Here is a 17,812-nt window from a genome sequence, read left to right on the forward strand (position 1 = left end):
TGTCTACCCAGACTGGCAGCAGCTTCCCCAAGGTTACAGGCAGGCAGGAGTCTCTCTCAGCCCTATTTTGAAGATGCTGCCAGGGAGGGAACTTGGAACCTTCTGCATGCAAGCAGGCAGGTACTCTGTTGGTCAAAGACCATAATAAAGACTGATTTGCAGGTGCTCTTCCTAGAGCGGCCCCATCCCCTACGGGGAATAGCTTAGATTGCTCACATATAGTCTCCCAATTAAATGCAAACCAGGATAGACTCTGCTTAGCAAAGAGGACAATTTATGTTGCTACCGCAAGACCAGCTCTCCTCCCATTACTTGGAGAAGCAAAATCAGGGAGGCATCGAAACTGCAGGAGCAAAGGTTGCTTCCATGCCTACCCAGCTCTGCCCTCCGTGCTAAGATAGGAACATAGGAAGCTGCCATATACCGAGTCAGACCCTTGGTCCATCTAGCTCAGTATTGCCTTCACAGACTGGCAGCGGCTTCTCCAAGGTTGCAGGTAGGAATCTCTCTCAGCCCTATCCTGGAGATGCTGCCAAGGAGGGAACATGGAACCTTCTGCTCTTCCCAGAGCGGCTCCATCCCCTGAGGGGGAAGATCTTGCAGTGCTCACACATCAAGTCTCCCATTCATATGCAACCAGGGTGGACCCTGCTTAGCTAGGAGGACAAGTCATGCTTGCTACCACGCCAGCTCTCTTCCGCGATACAGGGTGTGGATTTTTACAGTAAGTCCATCCAGGAACATGCCTGCTCCCTCTCCCCTCGGGAAGCTCGCAGCAAACCTGCTAGGTTCAGCCCTACCCTTGGGACAGGGGTTCACAACCTTGGGTCTCCAGAAGGCCATTGTGGCTGGGGATGATGGGTGTTGTAGTACAACATCTGGGGGCCCAAGCTCAGGAATGCCTGCTCTGGTCTATGTGGTATGGCCGCTATTCAGATGGCACGTGTGAACTGGCCCTTTCCCCAATAGGGGTGTGTATACAGCATCACTCTCCCTCCCTCCCTTCCTCCCCCACCCACTTGACATACTGTACTCTGGACCACAGCCATCTCTTTCAGTACATAACGCAAACACACACCCCTAACACAAACACGTTGGATGTGTGTGTTTGGGGGAGTGTGTGTGTTGAAAACACTGGATATGAATTTTGTCCTGGAGCATGTAATCCACTCCACTTTACTACCAATTACCAGGAAAGCATGAAAGTAACTCGATCGCTACCCTGCAACTTAATGCCGGCTACATTTCTCTAGGTAATGCAATCTAGCCAAGCCAGGCCACAGCCGTGTCTTTGTTCAGTGTCTGCAAACCCCAGCTGAATCGAGCCCAAGAGCAGCACTTGGCGATGATATTCCTCCACTGCAGAGGCGATGTCTCAGTGACCCCAGTTCTGTTGATAAATTGCACGATAACCCTTGATTGACTGACTGATTGATTGATTGTGCCGTCAAGTCAGTGTTGACTCTTAGCGACCACCTAGATAGATTCTCTCCAGGATGATCTGTCTTCAGTGTGGCCTTTCAGGTCTCTCAGTGGTGCATTCATTGCTGTTGTAACTCGGAAACTTATCGGCAGCCAGTGTAGCTCTTTCAGTATACGAGTAATATGGTCTCTCTGAGATGACCCGGAGACCAAACTGGCTACCGCAGTCTGTACCAACTGCAGTTTCTGGACTATGTACAAAGGCAGTCCCACATACAGTGCATTGCAGTAGTCAAGCCTGGAGATGACCAGCATATGTACCACAGGTCTGAGGTTGTTTATCTCAAGAAACAAGTAGCTGGCGTATTGGCTGAAGTTGATAGAAAGCACCCCTGGCCACCACCTCAACCTGGGACACCAGGGAGAGGTTTGGATCCAGAATCACCTCCAGACTGTACTGTTCCTTTTGGGGAAGTGTGACCCCATCCAGAACCAGCAGCTCAGAATAATATCCCCAGTTCCAACCCTGCACATTAAGTACCTCCATCTTATATGGATTCAGTCTCAATTTGTTATCCCTCATCCAGCCCATCACCGCCTGGGCAGGCATTTAGGTTATGCCTTCTCCAGATGCTGTTGATATGGAGGAATAGATGTGCATGTCATCAGCATACTGATAACACCGTGCATCAAATCTGCTGCTGATCTCTCCCAGCGGTTTCATGTGGATGTTAAAAAGCATTGGAGACACTATGGAGCCCTGCGGGAGGCCATATAAAAGTTCACTTTTTCCTTCAGAGGAGGGTTGCATCCATAGCTAGGAGCAGGAGGTCTCCCTTCCTAGCTGCGGATGCAACCCATACCTCTGAAGAAAATGATCTTTCAGGTAAGTGCCAACGCTTCATTTCAACAAGCAACAGTCTCTAAGGGACACCATCTGGAATCCTGCCTGAAAGGTAGGAGTGGAACCACTGCAAAGCAGTGCCTCCCACCCCCAACCCGTTCAGACGCACTAGAACGATCCTATAAAGGACCTCCCTCTGTCCATTCCCAATTGGAGATCATCCATCAGGCCGACCAGGGCAGTCTCCACCCCATAGCCCACCCAAAAGCCAGTTTGAAATGGGTCCCGATAATCAGTTTCCTCCGAGACTTTCTGGAGCTGGGAGGCCACCAGCCTCTCAGTTACCTTGCCCAGCCACAGAAGGTTGGAGACAGGCCTCCAGTTGCTTAGCTCTGAGGGATCCAAGGCAGGCTTCTTCAGAAGAGGTCTAATGACGGCCTCCTTCAGGCAAGGAGGCATCCTGCCCTCCATCTGCGGGCCGGCCAAAAAGTCCCCACAGACTGAATCTGGCCCCGGGGCCTTATGTTGTGTAGGCCTGCTCCACAAGAAACCGACTTCCTGCATTGGGGGTGAGTTTCAGCATGTCTTCTTGTTCCCGGCTTTATCCCCTGCCTCCATGCACGCTTCTCAAGCAATAAGCAGGTGGCATGCTTCCCCGTCTCGGCATGCTCCCAAACAGCCACAAATAACATGATGCAGTCAACAAAGAGCGCCCCCCCCACCGCCCCCAAATAGGAAATGTGATGGAAATGATATAATCTCCTCTTGTCTCAGTGCGTACTGTTGAAATGAGGATCTAAATTAGGAAGGGAGTCGGTGCCATTGGCGGAGTGAGTGAGTGACGAGGAGGAAAGAGGCAGGAGATGCCGAGATGGAAGTGGCAATCTGGTGTGGAGGTGGTGTGGGAGGTGGTGTCCCAGTATGGAGGGGGCCCATTCAGAGGGTAAATAGATGAGTCGCGCAGAGTATTCCAGCAAGCACCACCGAGAAACCCCTTTGGAATGACGTCGTCGCTGGAGGGTTTAGGGGGAACATCTCCAGATTGCAACAGAGGAAACAGGCTTGGAAGTGAGGCTTCTCCAAGTGGGGTGGAGGGTGCTGGGAAAAGGAACGCAAGAAGCCACCGTATAGAGTCAGGGCCTTGGTCCATCTAACGCAGTATTGCCGACACTGACTGGCAGCAGCTGCTGCAAGGTTTCAGGCAGGAGTCTCTCCCAGCCCTATCTTGGAGATGCTGCAAGGATGGATCCTGGGACCTCTTGCATGCACAGCAGGGGAAGAAATTAGGCTTCAAATGAAATGTGATTGTGCCACTGCAAACCTCAGTGGAGTGGGCTTGACTGCTGCCACATCTCCAGGGCATCTTTGTGGCCTGCTGTCTCTTGACAAGGAAACCGGTGAACACGAACGTTTTCATGTTACGTTCAGTCTGTTTTGTAGGCCTCGTGAGTGTGGCAGTAGCCATGGGAAAGGCATCGCCGGAGGGGGTGGTAGAACAGGGCGCATGGTACCCCTGGCAGCCGAATGATGGTCCAGCTCACCTCTGCAGAGGGGCTGTCCTTTTAGTATTATTTATTTAAAATAGTTATACCCCGCCCCTCCAGTGCGATACTGCTCGGGGCAGCTTACAACGATAAGATAGACACAGATACAAGTAATAAATTTTTTTTTAAAATCAGATTAAAAACAATTTTTAGTTTCAAAATAAAACTGAAAATTATAAACAGCTAAGGAACCTACCAGATATAACAAAATAATAATGATATTAAGAAGCCTCCTTAAAAAGGTGTGTTTTAAGATGTTTTTTAAAAACACCGAGGGAGGGAGCCGAGCAAAGCTCTTCAGGGAGGGCGTTCCAAAGCCGCGGGGCCACAACCAAAAAGGCCCCGTCTCTAGTCCCCGCCAACCGGATCTCTGTTAGTGGCGGGGCCATGAGCAGGGCCTGAGATGATGAGCGGACGGATCGTAGTAGGACGGATCGAGCAGTGGCTCTGAGCCCTGCGGCATCCCCCACCTATCTCAGGCCCTGCCCCATTGCCCTCCCCGTGAATGATACCCCTTTTCCCGCCTGCCGCTGCTCTCTGGTTCCTGGCTGCCTTGTGGCAGACTGCGCTGGAGATGTCAAGTACAAAGCAGCAGCGGCTGACGGGGGAGCAATCCCCTGCCGGCCTCAGGTGCGACTTGCACTTAAAAACCCACCGCGGCCTGCCTGGGAGGTCAGACAGAGCCACAGCATCGTGGGGCTAAGCGGCACAGGTGTGCGGGCAGGCGTGGAAGCGAGGAACACCGTCCAACCGTGGCGTAAGATTGCACCATGGAAAAGTGGAGAGGAGAGCTGGTCTGGTGGAAGCCAGCATGACTTGTCCCCTTAGCTAAGCAGGGTCCATCCTGGTTTGCATATGAATGGGAGACTAGAAGTGTGAGCACTGGAAGAGATTCCCCTGAGGGCATAATGGGGCCGCTCTGGGAAGAGCAGAAGGTTCCCAGTTCCCTCCCTGGCAGCATCTCCAAGATAGGGCTGAGAGAGATTCCTGCCGTAACCTGGGAGAAGCCGCTGCCAGTCTGTTGATCTCTTGCAGGATCAAGGCTGATGTGTGTGTGCGGTGGGCACGGCGGGGGACTACATATTCCTTTCAAATATGCGGGTGGGGAGATGTGAGGGAGAAGTGGTGGGTGAGAGGAGAGGGGTGGTTTAACTCTTTTCCTATCTGCCAATTCTGTCCTGCAAATTGACCCCCCCCCCCGGCCTATGTTAATCCCCCCCCCCACCGCCCTCAGCCAAGTTCTGAAACAGAAATTAAACTCAGTGGGCAAACAGCAGTCCTGGCCGTGGACTCTTTGCTCTGGGGAGAGCGAGAGTCCCTCCTTTCCTCTCCAGCTCCCGTGTTACCTGTTAACACGCTGTCTGAGCAAATGTGGAGTCCTGCCTTTTAGCCTCTCCGGTCAGGGTTGAAGGCCAGCTGTGGCCTCGGGAGGATCAAGTACCAGCTTGGAAGCATCAAGGCCTCTTTGCCCTTCTTGGCTTTCTAGATGGCTGCATTGTGAAAATATCACACACACCCCAGGCGCCAGGGGTCATGTTCCTGACCTGGTGGGTGCTGGTATCCGACACGGCCGAGAATATCAATGCCAGAGACATCCGTTACTGTGGATGGTGTTGCTCGGACAGCTGCCTTTTCTTGCTGTTTTGGATTAAGGTGCTGAAAAACCCCTTCCTGTGATGTAAACTTGCCTCTTCAAGGAAAGGAGATTGTATTGTTTTTATAACAATCCATGTTTGTCCTTTAGTTTGCCTTTCTATCCCGCTCTTTCTCCAAGGAGCCCAGAGCCCTAACCGACTACACCTCACAGGGTTGTTGTGAGGATAAACGAAACCATGTGGTTATGGTTATGTTTATCCTCACAACAACCCTGTGAGGTATAGTTGGTTGGGGCAGAGAGAGAAGTGACTGGCCCAGAGTCACCGAGTGAGTGTCATGGCTGAATGGGGATTTGAACTCGGGTCCCCCCCTGCCCTAGTCCAACGCACTATCCACTGCACCACGCTGGCTCATATATAAGACTGCTCATACATCTATATATACAGGTGAAACTCGGAAAATTAGAATATCGTGCAAAAGTCCATTAATTTCAGTAATGCAAATTAAAAGGTGAAACTGATACATGAGACAGGCGCATTACATGCAAAGCGAGAGAAGTCAAGCCTTAATTTGTTATAATTGTGATGATCATGGCGTACAGCTCATGAAAACCCCAAATCCACAATCTCAGAAAATAGAATATTACATGGAACCAAGAAGACAAGGATTGAAGAATAGAACAATATCGGACCTCTGAAAAGTATACAGTGTACTGTGCTTGATTGGCCAGCAAACTCGCCTGACCTGACCCCATAGAGAATCTATGGGGCATTGCCAAGAGAAGGATGAGAGACATGAGACCAAACAATGCAGAAGAGCTGAAGGCCGCTAATGAAGCATCCTGGTCTTCCATAACACCGCATCAGTGCCACAGGCTGATAGCATCCATGCCACGCCGCATTGAGGCAGTAATTGCTGCAAAAGGGGCCCAAACCAAGTACTGAATACATACGCATGCTTATACTTTTCAGAGGTCCGATATTGTTCTATTCTGCAATCCTTGTCTTCTTGGTTCCATGTAATATTCTAATTTTCTGAGATTGTGGATTTGGGGTTTTCATGAGCTGTATGCCATGATCATCACAATTATAACAAATTAAGGCTTGACTTATCTCGCTTTGCATGTAATGTGTCTGTCTCATATATCAGTTTCACCTTTTAATTTGCATTACTGAAATTAATGGACTTTTGCACGATATTCTAATTTTCCGAGTTTCACCTGTATATTTCTCTTGGGCATACCTGTTGCAAATCCCTTGCAGCCTTTCCTGGAGGTCTCGGGTGTTCTCCTACTGGGCCATTCGTCTTCCATTTTAATGCCTGGCTGTCGAATTGGTACAGGATGGCTTTTCCTCTTGTCTCCCCCCTGCTCCTCTTAACCACAGTTCATCATGGTTTCAGCAGCAGCAGTAAACAGGATTCACTCTAGTGGGATTTATAAGCAGCTTCAAACCCTGGTTAGGAGCAAACCATGGTTAACTTGTCAAAGTGATTTTGAACTGTGATTCAGGCCAGTGAGAAAGGGTCGGAGGAATTCCCGTGCAAGAGAGGAAGGGCTGGGGACAGGGGGCATGAGATCCTGAATCCCGATATGTTAACCCTGGTTAAAGGATCGGGCAGTGGCGTCTGCATTGGTTCTGGGAGTTAGGATTGCTCACTGGTAGACACTGGTTTGTTTCAGCAGTACTTAACACCAATCAATCTGTTGCTTTCATGCCTGAGGAGCCTAGCAATGGCATGAGAAAGTTCCAATCTAATCAAATGCTCCTTGGCGGTGCCTTTATGGCTGCATTATTCAGTGACTTGTCAGCATTCATCCTCAGTAAGTGACCATTCAAGCCAGTCTGAGCAGTCAGTAACCACTTCTTGTTTGCAATCCTCTCTGTTGTCTTCACCTTGAGTGATAAAGGAATTCCCAGACCCTGCAAACAAGAACCTGCCAATCAGCAGTTCAGCGTCCTGGGAACCTTTGCTTTCGTCAGACGTGCCAAGCAGGCCTCCAGCCCGCATGGTAAGAAGAAGCTGATTGACATGAGCCCGGGTTTTGCAAATCCCAGGCACCGGGGAGCTGTGGCACCTAGACTGGGATCCTCAGAGGTAGTTAGAACTGGGAAAGGTGCAGAAGAGGGCAGCCGAGAGGATCAGGGCTCTGGAGCACCGTCTTTAGAAGGCAAGGCTACAACCACGGGGGCTTTTGAGTTTAGAAAAGAGATGACTGCAGGGAGACATGCTAGAGGTCTCTAAAATCATGCATGGTGTGGAGAGAGTGGATGGAAAGAAAAGTTTCTCCCTCTGTTGTCACATGAAACTGATGGCCGGGAAATGAGGACCGACAAAAGGGAGTATTTTTTAACACAGAACGCAAGTCATATATGGAATTCTTTGCCACGGGATGTGGTAATGGCCACTAGCTTGGATGGCTTTAAGAACAACAACAACAGTTTATATACCACTTTTCAACAAAACCTTCCAAAGTGGTTTACATAGAAAAACAACAAATAAATAAATAAGATGGCTCCCTGCTCCAAAGGGCTCACAATTTAAAATGAAATGTAAGATAGACACCAGCAACCGTCGCTGGACGGCTGCCGTGCTGGAGGTGGATCAGGCCAGTTACTCTACTCCTGCTATAAAAAGAGAATCACCATGTTAAAAAGGTGCCTCTTTGCCCAATTAGTGGGGCCTTAGACAAATTCATGGAGGACAGGTCTATCAATGGCTACTAGTCCAGGCCGTAGGCTGCCTCCAAATCGCAATTGCTGGAGATGGAAGCATACCTTCATCTCTTGCCTGTGGGCTTCCCAGAGGCATCTGGTGGGCCACTGTTGGAAACGGGATGCTGGACAAGGTAAGCCTTGGGCCTGATCCAGCAGGGCTCTTCTTATGTTCTCAGCTTAGAAGATTCAGGACAATCTTTTTGTCCCAGGCAGCCACCTAATGGCGCAGCAGAGAAATGACTTGTCTAGCAAGCCAGAGGTTGCTGGTTCGAATCCTGCTGGTATGTTCCCCAGACTGTGGGAAACACCTCTATCCGGCAGCTGTGACATAGGAAGATGCTGGAAGGCATCATCTCATACTGTGCAGGAGGAGGCAATGGCAAACCCTTCCTGTATTCCACCAAAGACAACCACAGGGCTCTCTGGGCACCACAAGCCGACACCGACTCAACGGCACATTTTACCTTTACTTTTACTTTTTGTCCCAGGCACCTCCTGCTTCTGTCCTAAGTATGTCATTGGCCCTCCTGCTCCACAATGTCTGTCACACAAAGACCAGTAACCTCGTCCAGGGTCACTTGTCTGGCTCCTACGTTTTGGGGCTCTCTCCTAGAGCCAGAGTGAACTTGGCAAAGCCTGGCGTGAACAAGGAGGGAGATGCAGAGCGCCCGTGGTGAGGTTTGTTGCCTCTGCAGCCTGATCTGCTCCCCTTGGCCAGCTGGCCCTCATCCCTGTACTAAAGGTGAAGTGTGCCATCGAGTCGGTGTCAACTCCTGGCGAGTCGGTGTCGACTCGTGGTGCCCACAGAGCCCTGTGGTTGTCTTTGGTAGAATACAGGAGCGGTTTCCCATTGCCTCCTCCCGCGCAGGATGAGAGGATGCCTTTCAGCATCTTTCCTATATCTCTTGCTGCCCAATATAGTACCAGCAGGGACTAAGCGATGCAAAATAGGATGTTACGCACTTTGGCCCAAATAGCTTTGCAGTTTCACACTTGAATTATTTAATGCTGTCACCGCCTCTGGCGGCTTGTGCATTTGTGTCTCTGTGCTATCATCTCTGTTTGACACCATTCTTCTGTTTCCTGGGGAGGGCAGAGAGAGGATGGGTGGGGCGTGGCTGTCTCCCCAGCATCTTCCTCGAGGAAGAGGGACGTCAAGGATGCCTTGGCAGAAGATGCCGCTTCTGCTCCTTCCGTCCCGTGACTGCTAACGGCTCCGCAGCCCGGATAGCTGGCTTTGTGGGCAAATAGATACTATTCTCAAGATGTGTTGGTGGTTCTGTTTTTATCCGTTGGCTTTGTTTGAGTCTCGGCTTGCCGGCCTCCTTAGAGCATTCAGTTTGTGGGATGCAGATTTGTGTGGCGAGGGGCAAGGATCTCCGCTAGCCCCCTTGAGGTGCAGGATCCGTGCAAACCCTAGAGAAGTGAGTGGTCCTGCGGAATTGTGAATCCCAAGAAGCCGCCTGAAGCTGGCAGGGGACTCTTGCCAGCCACTCCCCTCCTTTATTGAATGGAGAAGGGGGAGTCAGCAGTTTCAGGTGAGAGATTAAGGGTTGCTAATAAGGGATGAAGAGCCATCCAGTGGCACAGCGGGGAAATGACTTGACTGGCAAGCCAGAGGTTACCGGTTCGAATCCCTGCTGGTTCGAATCCCGGTTCGAAGCTTCCTATATCGCTGCTGCCTCTATTGGGCAGCAGCGATATAGGAAGATGCTGAAAGGCATCATCTCATACTGCGTGGCAGGAGCCAATGGTAAACCCCTCCTGTGTGCTACCAAAGACAACCACAGGGCTCTGGGGTCACTAGGAGGATCCCTGAACTGTTTTTCCATTTGCACTGGTGCCCTTCCTACTCCTGCTCCACAGTTCCCTGCTGGAAAATGCCAAGTCCTGGAAAAACACAAAGCGCTCAGATCAAACAGCTGACCTGAACATAGAGTTTGGCACTGGAATGTGCTGTACAGCCAGGATTTTGTGTCCTTAAATTACTTTACTTGAGGTTAAGTGGCTGTATCACAAGCCGGCTCTCTGGGGGAAATGCACAGGATGGACAGGATTTTAGAAAAGAGAAGGGTCTGAATTGGCCCCGTCACTTTCCTCTGATGTTGGAGGCAGCATTCTTTTGTTACGATGCTGTAATTTACGAAATTGACGCCTTGGAATCTCGGAGTGACCAGGGAGAGCGAGCTAGAGGGCACCGCAGATGCCCACAGACTCCTGCCGCCAGAACGACGGAAGAGTATCTTACTCGCTTCTGGAATGGCTCGCGCAGGTAGGCCGCCTTGGAGAGAGCCAGGCTGCTCAAAGGAGCGCTGTTGCCGTGACAACACAGCAAGGACTTAGCGCACCTGCCTCTTTTTTTTGCTTAAACCATCTCAAGGTGTTGCCACCAACCTGTACTGCACGTTCAGAAATAGCATTTACCACCAGCAACGGGCTGCATCATACTTGATTTTATTTTTGTAATGCTCAAAAACCAAAAATGGGAGTTCTGTAGCAAGGTATGCCAACATGCCATTTTCACAGGCAGGTTCCAGACCACCGGGAACATTGAAAATCCCAGGGAAAGTTCTCAATTTCTCAGGAAATGTGGGGGTGGGGGACACTCTCCCGTTTGAAACGCTTGGGGTATGAGACCTTCTGGCAAACCTTGCCAGTTTTCTTGAAGACCTTTAGAGACAGAAAGTCCAGACTTCTACAGAATTATGAAGAAATGAACTAGCTATGTTTTCTTCAGCTCTCTTCGTTTCAGCCCGTGTCGGATTTCCACGAAAATCGCTCAACTCGAAAAATACGACACTTAAGTGCCGGAGATGTAAATACCGTTTTTGTAGACACACACAGAGTCTGTTCTCACATGCAGGCAAAGCTGGGCTAACGAAGCCACGCCCGGTTTTGCCTGCGTGTGAGAACTGCCAGGACTGTGCCTGATCTCGGCAGCAAACCCATTTCCAGAGCCGCCCACGAAAACGGGTTAAGAGAGCAAACTATGGGGCTCCCAGCCAGCTTTGGGGAGGGGGGATTCCCATAATGCACTGCGCACTTGCACGGTACATTGTGGGAGTTTGGGGGGGGCAGGCAGCCCATTCTGGTACCCCAAACCTCCAAGCTACCGCAAGCAGCCAGTAATTGTCTGGGCGGGCAATCCGCCTGCCCAACAAACAGAAACAGGTCGTCAACGGGGAGGTAAGTTTTTAAAGGCTCCCTCCCTGCGGACCTTGTAGCCAAGGGTTGGAATTGTTCTGGACACCAGCTAGCAACGAGTGAAAGGAGAGCACGTGGTCATTTTTGTGTCCCAGGAGGAATGCTTGCAAACTGCAAGCCCAGTTGACTGCTAAAAAATTAAAACCATTTAAAACAGTGACATAAAACCAAGCCATTTGAAATATCAACCTTTTGCTTGGCAGCTTTTGTGCCCGTTCAGCCTTTGCAGGTCACTGCCCTACGGCAAGGCATTTTTCTACATCACTTCCGGCAACATTCTCCAGCCAGGCAAATCCGGGAGCAGTTCTCCCATGGGGTTCAGTTGTAAACACCGCGTAGCAGAGCCTTTGAGTTCCTCTGTGCTTTGAGTGGAGATCGGATGTTCTCTGGGTCTGGCTGGCGGCGGGAGGGGCAGCTTGGGGGGCTGGCAGCCCCCTGGGATTATTTTGTCCCTTGGTAATCCCGTGTCCGTCCACCACCCCCTGACACAGTAATTGCACTGGAGATGAGATGTGCTTGGAGGGCTTTGTCAGGAAGTCGATGGGTGAGCAGCTCTAGCGCTTCTCCGTGGCAGGATGCAGCCAGGCCTTCCTCCTCTGCCGTGCCTCACATTCTGGATTTGAGAGGGGCTGTTTGCTTTGGCAGCTTAATTTGTGGTTCGCTGATGAATGCACTCCCTTTTTTAATCCCAGCCCCGGTATGTTTTGATGGGTCCTCCCCACCCACTCCCTCCCCTTGCTGCCAACGTTAGCTGTTGAGCAACAGAGAGATTGCAGCAGCCGCCCTTGTTAACATAAGCCGGGCAGAAGGATTTTCCATTGTTCCCTCCATAATCCTCCATTTCTGCTTGGAGTGAGTTTGGGATCACCAGCCCTGCTCCTCACCCAGAAAAATGTATTAGCCGCCCTGGGCAGAATCCTTAGGAGGGAGCCAGGTTCGTCCCTGGCTCAAGGCTGATCATGCAGGTGGGTGTGCACAGAGCTCCCCCCCCCCCGCAATGCATACAGTGGTGTGTGCGTGTGTGTGAATATTTCAACATCTCTTAAAAAGCAGTTGCTGTTGTTTGCAGGGGCTCTGCAGAAATCGCTTTCTTTGGACCCTGAAACTGGGCGGGTCTGCGGGGTTCAGTCTCTTTCTCCCGGACAATCGTGTTATTTCAAGAATTGGGGGAAATGGCTCATCACTCTTCTGCTCGATGAGGTATTTCATCCTCAGGTGCAGCAACCTGTCAGCTGAAGACCGAAGAGCTGGTCTTGTGGTAGCAAGCATGACTTGTCCCCTTAGCTAAGCAGGGTCCACCCTGGTTGCATTTGAATGGGAGACTAGAACTGTGAGCACTGAAAGAGATTCCCCTTGGGGGATGGAGCCGCTCTGGGTAGAGCATCTAGGCTCCAGGTTCCCTCCCTGGCAGCATCTCCAAGAGAGGGCTGAGAGAGATCCCTGCCTGCAGCCTTGGAGAAGCCGCTGCCAGTCTGTGTAGACAGTACTGAGCTAGATGGACCAAGGGTCTGACTCAGTATATGGCAGCTTCCTATGTTCCTATGAGGAACAGCCAGAGAGACACCGCTGCCTTTCTTCTGTTTGTGATGGGTGGGGGTGGGGAGTATGGGAGGAGTGATGTATTTCACAAGGCCGGGGCTGGAATTGGAATGTGGCACCCTTAAGCAAAGGCTGAGGGCTTGGCATTCTGGAGTGAACCCCACCCACCCCCAGTTCTCTCTCTCCCGGGCTCCTTTACATTTCCCCTGAAGTTGAGGCTGGCGAGGACGCACCATTTTAATTCCCCTCTGTCTAGCAGTGTTCTCTGCAACAGGGATTCCCAGATGATGTGGACTACAACTCCCATAATCCCCTGCCAAAGGCCATTGCAGCTGAAGATGATGGGAGTTGTAGTCAACGGCATCTGGGAATCCCTGTTGCAGAGAACATTGATGCCTAGCCCCCTCACCATCAGTCAAGAGCAGTGCCAAGTTGGCACAAAGCATTGTGGGAATTAAAATGGCTGTGCTCTCTGGCCTACTTTTGTTGCTGCCTCTTCTCCTCTTCCTCTTGCCATGGCTGTGACAGTGCTGGGAGGAAGAGAAGACACACAAAATAATGTTAATTTGATGCAAATTAGGGGGTTGCATTGGAAATTTTTTTCCATTCCCGCCATTTGCATAAAATTTGCATTATTTTTTCCCCTCAAGAAAGTGCCGTACAATTTTTCCCGGTGCCCTAAATAAGTTATGATCTGATTTAGCATGCTTATTTATGCACTTAAAAAAACAACCCACCTGCACCATATTAATTTTCCCAAGTAGAAATTTTAGATACGGAAAATTTTACATGGGGAAAAAAATATATGGGAATTTTTCCCCTGGAAAAAATTCTAATCCCCATCTATAACGACCTGCCACTCAGTTGTTGTGGAACTCTGTGCGTGCTCAAGCCTGTGTGCCCAATGCAGCTTTGATTGAATAATCCCTTTAAAGAGAAGCCATATCCCTTCCCTTGTGAGGCTTCTGGAATGAAGAGGGCATATCTTCTCTTGTGCAGCCCCAAATGCACTCTGGTTGGGAATTGGGGTTCCATTTCTTCCAAGCACATTTCCCATCTCCTATGATTCCTCCGTGTCTTGATCTCACAGTTGACTGTTGCTCGTGGATGGCTGTGTACCCTGCCTGTTGTACCTCCATGGGGCCAGATCCGTCAAAGGGGTCGAGAGCCCCAGACCGGGGAGTGGGCTTCCCTGGGGGGGTGCTCTAACATTTGCCGGAGGTGGGATGAGCGTTTTTTGCTGATCTCCTCCTAGCCCATTCCCCCCCACATGTGCCTGTACGCCTAGAGTACAATGTGACCACGAAGTCATAGGAACACAGGAAACTGCCATATACTGAGTCAGACCATTGGTCTATCTAGCTCAGCATTGTCTTCACAGACTGGCAGCGGCTTCTCCAAGGTTGCAGGCAGGAATCTCTCTCAGCCCTATCTTGGAGATGCTGCCAGGGTGGGAACTGGGAACCTAGATGCTCTTCCCAGAGCGGCTCCATCCCCTGAGGGGAATCTCTTGCAGTGCTCACACATCAAGTCTCCCATTCAGATGCAACCAGGGCAGACCCTGCTTAGCTATGGGGACAAGTCGTGCTTGCTACCACAAGACCAGCTCTCCTCTCCACTCCGTGTCCCAAATACAGGAGAAATAGATTAATCGGAGATATTTAAGCTGCTGCTCTGCAGGAGAAGAGGGCTTCACCCGCCTAGTATTGAAGTCCGGCAAACCCCAGTGATTTAAGTTATAGTTGGAATAATAAAAGAACTAGATGCACTGGGCAGCGACTGCAACATATGCTGGTTTGGGGGAGGAGAGCTGGTCCTGCGGTAGCAGACATGAATTGGCCCCTTTGCTAAACAGGGATCACCCTGGTTTGCAATTGGATGGGTGACTGTGTGTGAGTGCTGTAGGACAGACTCCTTAGGGGATGGGGCCTTGCAGCTGCCTGCTTGCATGCAGAAGGTCCCAGGTTCAAACCCTGGCATCTCCAGGTAGGGCTAGGAGAGGCTCCTGCCTGAAGCTGTAGGTACTGAGCAAGATGGGCCAAAGGTCTGGATCAGTATAAGGCAGCTTCTGATGTTCTGAATGGGGGGGGGGAATGTACTGTACTGTACTATATATAGTGCAGAGAGAGAGAGTCTGGGGTCTGTCGTGAGGTTTCTCTTGCTGTGGATTCCGTGTCCGAATTTTCCAGAGTCTCAGAGAGTTTCCCAAAGCTTTCTGCGAACAGGGAATTGCTTTCTCTAACTGCTTTCAGTCTGGTGTAAATAGGCCCCCCGTGTCTCTTCATCCGTGCTGCCTTGTGTGAATTTTGTGTTTGGATTCAGACATTACCAGCTCGCAGGCAGTAGAGGAAATTGTCCTTTCTGGACAAGGGCCTTCATAGCATCTGCTTGAGGTGATTTGCGGTAAAGTGGGCGCAAGAGAGGCTCCCTGATAGCATTCGCTGCGATTAGATCATCAGGAAGCACAGCCTTGGGAGCTCTGAAATGGAGATTGTAAACATTAACCAAAGGCTTTCATTGCTCCCTTTGATAGGCGCCAAATATGGCACCCAGGGAAACCAAACCAAGAAGGGGACCCTTTTGAGAGGCACGGGGGAGCTAAACAGAGGCATAGATCCATCTTCAGCGCTGTAAAGGAAAGGTAAAGTGTGCCGTCGTGTCGGTGTCGACTTCTGGCGGCCACAGAGCCCTGTGGTTTTCTTTGGTAGAATACAGGAGGGGTTTCCCATTGCCATCTCCCGCACAGAATGAGATGATGCCTCTCAGCAACTTCCTATATCGCTGCTGCCTCATATAGTACCAGCGGGGATTCAAACTGGCAACCTCTGACTTGCTTTTCAAGTCATTTCCCACTGTGCAGCCTGGCAGTTCTTACACAGAGACACCAGGGTGTTGCATGTGCCAGTTCTGAGAAGGCGTGTGGAGGGAGCGTAGAATTGGCACAGAGACGTCCTCAGGGCACAGGGCAGCCCATTTGGGAGGAGATAGGTCAGCTCTGCCCTGAATATTGAAATGGGATGTGGGTCCCTGGCCCAGTTTCTACACACGAGCAAACAGTGCATCATTTGAATGGAAAGCTTTTTATATTCTTCCCCGATTTTTCGTTGTAGGTTGTGGCCTTGAACCTCAAAAGGAAGGGAGAGCCTTAACCGGGGAGCAACCAGGAACCTCTCTCCAGGTTTCAGGTTCAAAAAATACAGTATAGGACTGGTATATGGAAAATGAGCCACCTAATGGTGCAGCGGGGAAGCAGCCTGCCTAGAGAGCAGGAGGCTGTGGGTTCGAATCCCCGCTGGTATGTTTCCCAGAATATGGGAAACTGCTCTATTGGGCAGCAGCGATATAGGAAGATGCTGAAAGGCATCATCTCCTACTGCGCAGGAGGAGACAATGGTGAACCCCTCCTGTATTTTACCAAAGACAACCACAGGGCTCTGGAGTCACCAGGAGTCGACACCAACTCGACAGCACAACCTTTCCACTTTTTTTCCTTATATGGAAAAGAGTTCTGAGATTGTAAGAGATGATGATTGCGGGACCCACATCGGGGATTTCCAACCTCTCTGGAAGTAGCTTTATATTGGCCTTATATCTGTCTTACCGGAACCCGCACAAGCTGTATATTTCTCCCACTGGCTGCAGCTTCTTTTACAGAGCACTAAAGGGCATAATATTTTAGAAGAAACGGAATGGAAATGGCATCACCTGCAGCGTTGTGGGCAGTGCTGTAACATTCCAGGAAGCAAAGTACCCCTCCGAGGTTTGACCCTCTTACTGGAATGCTTGAGGCCGCTCCAAGCAACCCCTTGCAACGAGGAAGAGATTTTTAGCTGCTGTTGCCTTGAAGCAACACAACACAAAAGCATCCCTGCCACTGCAGTACTGCCGTGCTGGGTGGCGATCATCAGTCGGGGATCCGAATCTAGTGCCTGTTCTAGAATTGGGGTTCTTGTGGCTCTAGGTGTTTTTGGACTGCGGCGGCTGCCCACCTAGCCAGGATTATTTGGGAACCCGCGTCCTTTGCCCGAGGAGATTCCCTAAGACAGACGCCCTGCGATTCCCTGGCTCCGGTTCGTTGCATCCGTGGGTGTGGTATGCTTGGGACAGTTGCCGTGAATTGGTTCGAGCAACTGGCATCGAATGACTCTTCTGTTAATCCCGGACAAGCTGTGAGATCGGCTCTAGTTGCTGTGACCAGTCCATGGCACTTGCCATCAGATAGGGTGATCTCCAGATCGGGTGTAGGTTGCTGCTGCAGTCGGTTTTTTCTTTCTTTCCTCATTAAAGGAACTGGGTTCTCTTATGCCGCTTTGTTCTTTTAGACGCCAGGTGAAGACATTTCTGTTCGCCCGGGCCTTTTAAGATAGGTTTTTCCGTTTTCAGAACATTTGTGTATGATATTTTGCATTTTATTGAATTTTTGCTTTGAGTTTTAATAGTATATTTTATTCTATTGTTCAATTTGAGCTGTCCAGAGAACAGTTTGTTAGGGTGGCTAACAAACAAAGTTGTTGTTGTGTTGTTGTTGTTGTTGTTGGTGGTGGTGGTGGTGGTGATGGTGGTGGTGGTGGTGGTTAAAGGTGGCTAACAAACCAAGTTGTTGTTGTTTTTGTTGTTCTTGTTGTTGTTGTTTAAAGGCAGAGCTGCCTACCCTTGCGGAGCCAGTACAGTGGAGAGAATCTTGGACTGGAGGCCTGGGTTCAAATCCCGACAGTGATATTGAGCCAGCCTCCCTCAAAGGCTTGTTGGCAGGATAAAATGGTATAACCCACCCTGAGTTGCTTGGAAGACTTAATGGAATAAAGACATGACAGATACAAGAAATATAGACCAACTGGTTCAGACCATGAAAACCTAAAGCAGCGATCTTCACTGTTTTTCCATTGTGGGCCACTTTGGCAGAAGGGACTGTCCAGAAGGAGGCGTCACACCAGCCCAGTAAGCGG

At 50.4% G+C, this 17,812-nt stretch overlaps 1 protein-coding gene across 10 annotated transcripts in view; it reads left to right on the top strand.

The window, feature by feature from the left end:
• OSBP2 (oxysterol binding protein 2) overlaps positions 1-17,812 on the top strand; it is a 155,904-nt gene that overhangs the window by 106,177 nt on the left and 31,915 nt on the right. Inside the window, exon 1 of one of the 10 annotated variants that reach the window (XM_053279618.1) lies at positions 7,314-7,417. The exons of the other annotated variants lie outside the window; for them this stretch is intronic. Coding sequence (XP_053135593.1) covers positions 7,415-7,417 — 3 coding nt within the window. The 5' untranslated portion in view covers positions 7,314-7,414. Of the gene's footprint in view, positions 1-7,313; positions 7,418-17,812 lie in introns of those variants that run through there. 10 annotated transcript variants of the gene reach the window in all.

The sequence above is a fragment of the Hemicordylus capensis genome, chromosome 15 (genome assembly GCF_027244095.1).
Source record: "Hemicordylus capensis ecotype Gifberg chromosome 15, rHemCap1.1.pri, whole genome shotgun sequence".
Classification (NCBI taxonomy): domain Eukaryota; kingdom Metazoa; phylum Chordata; class Lepidosauria; order Squamata; family Cordylidae; genus Hemicordylus; species Hemicordylus capensis.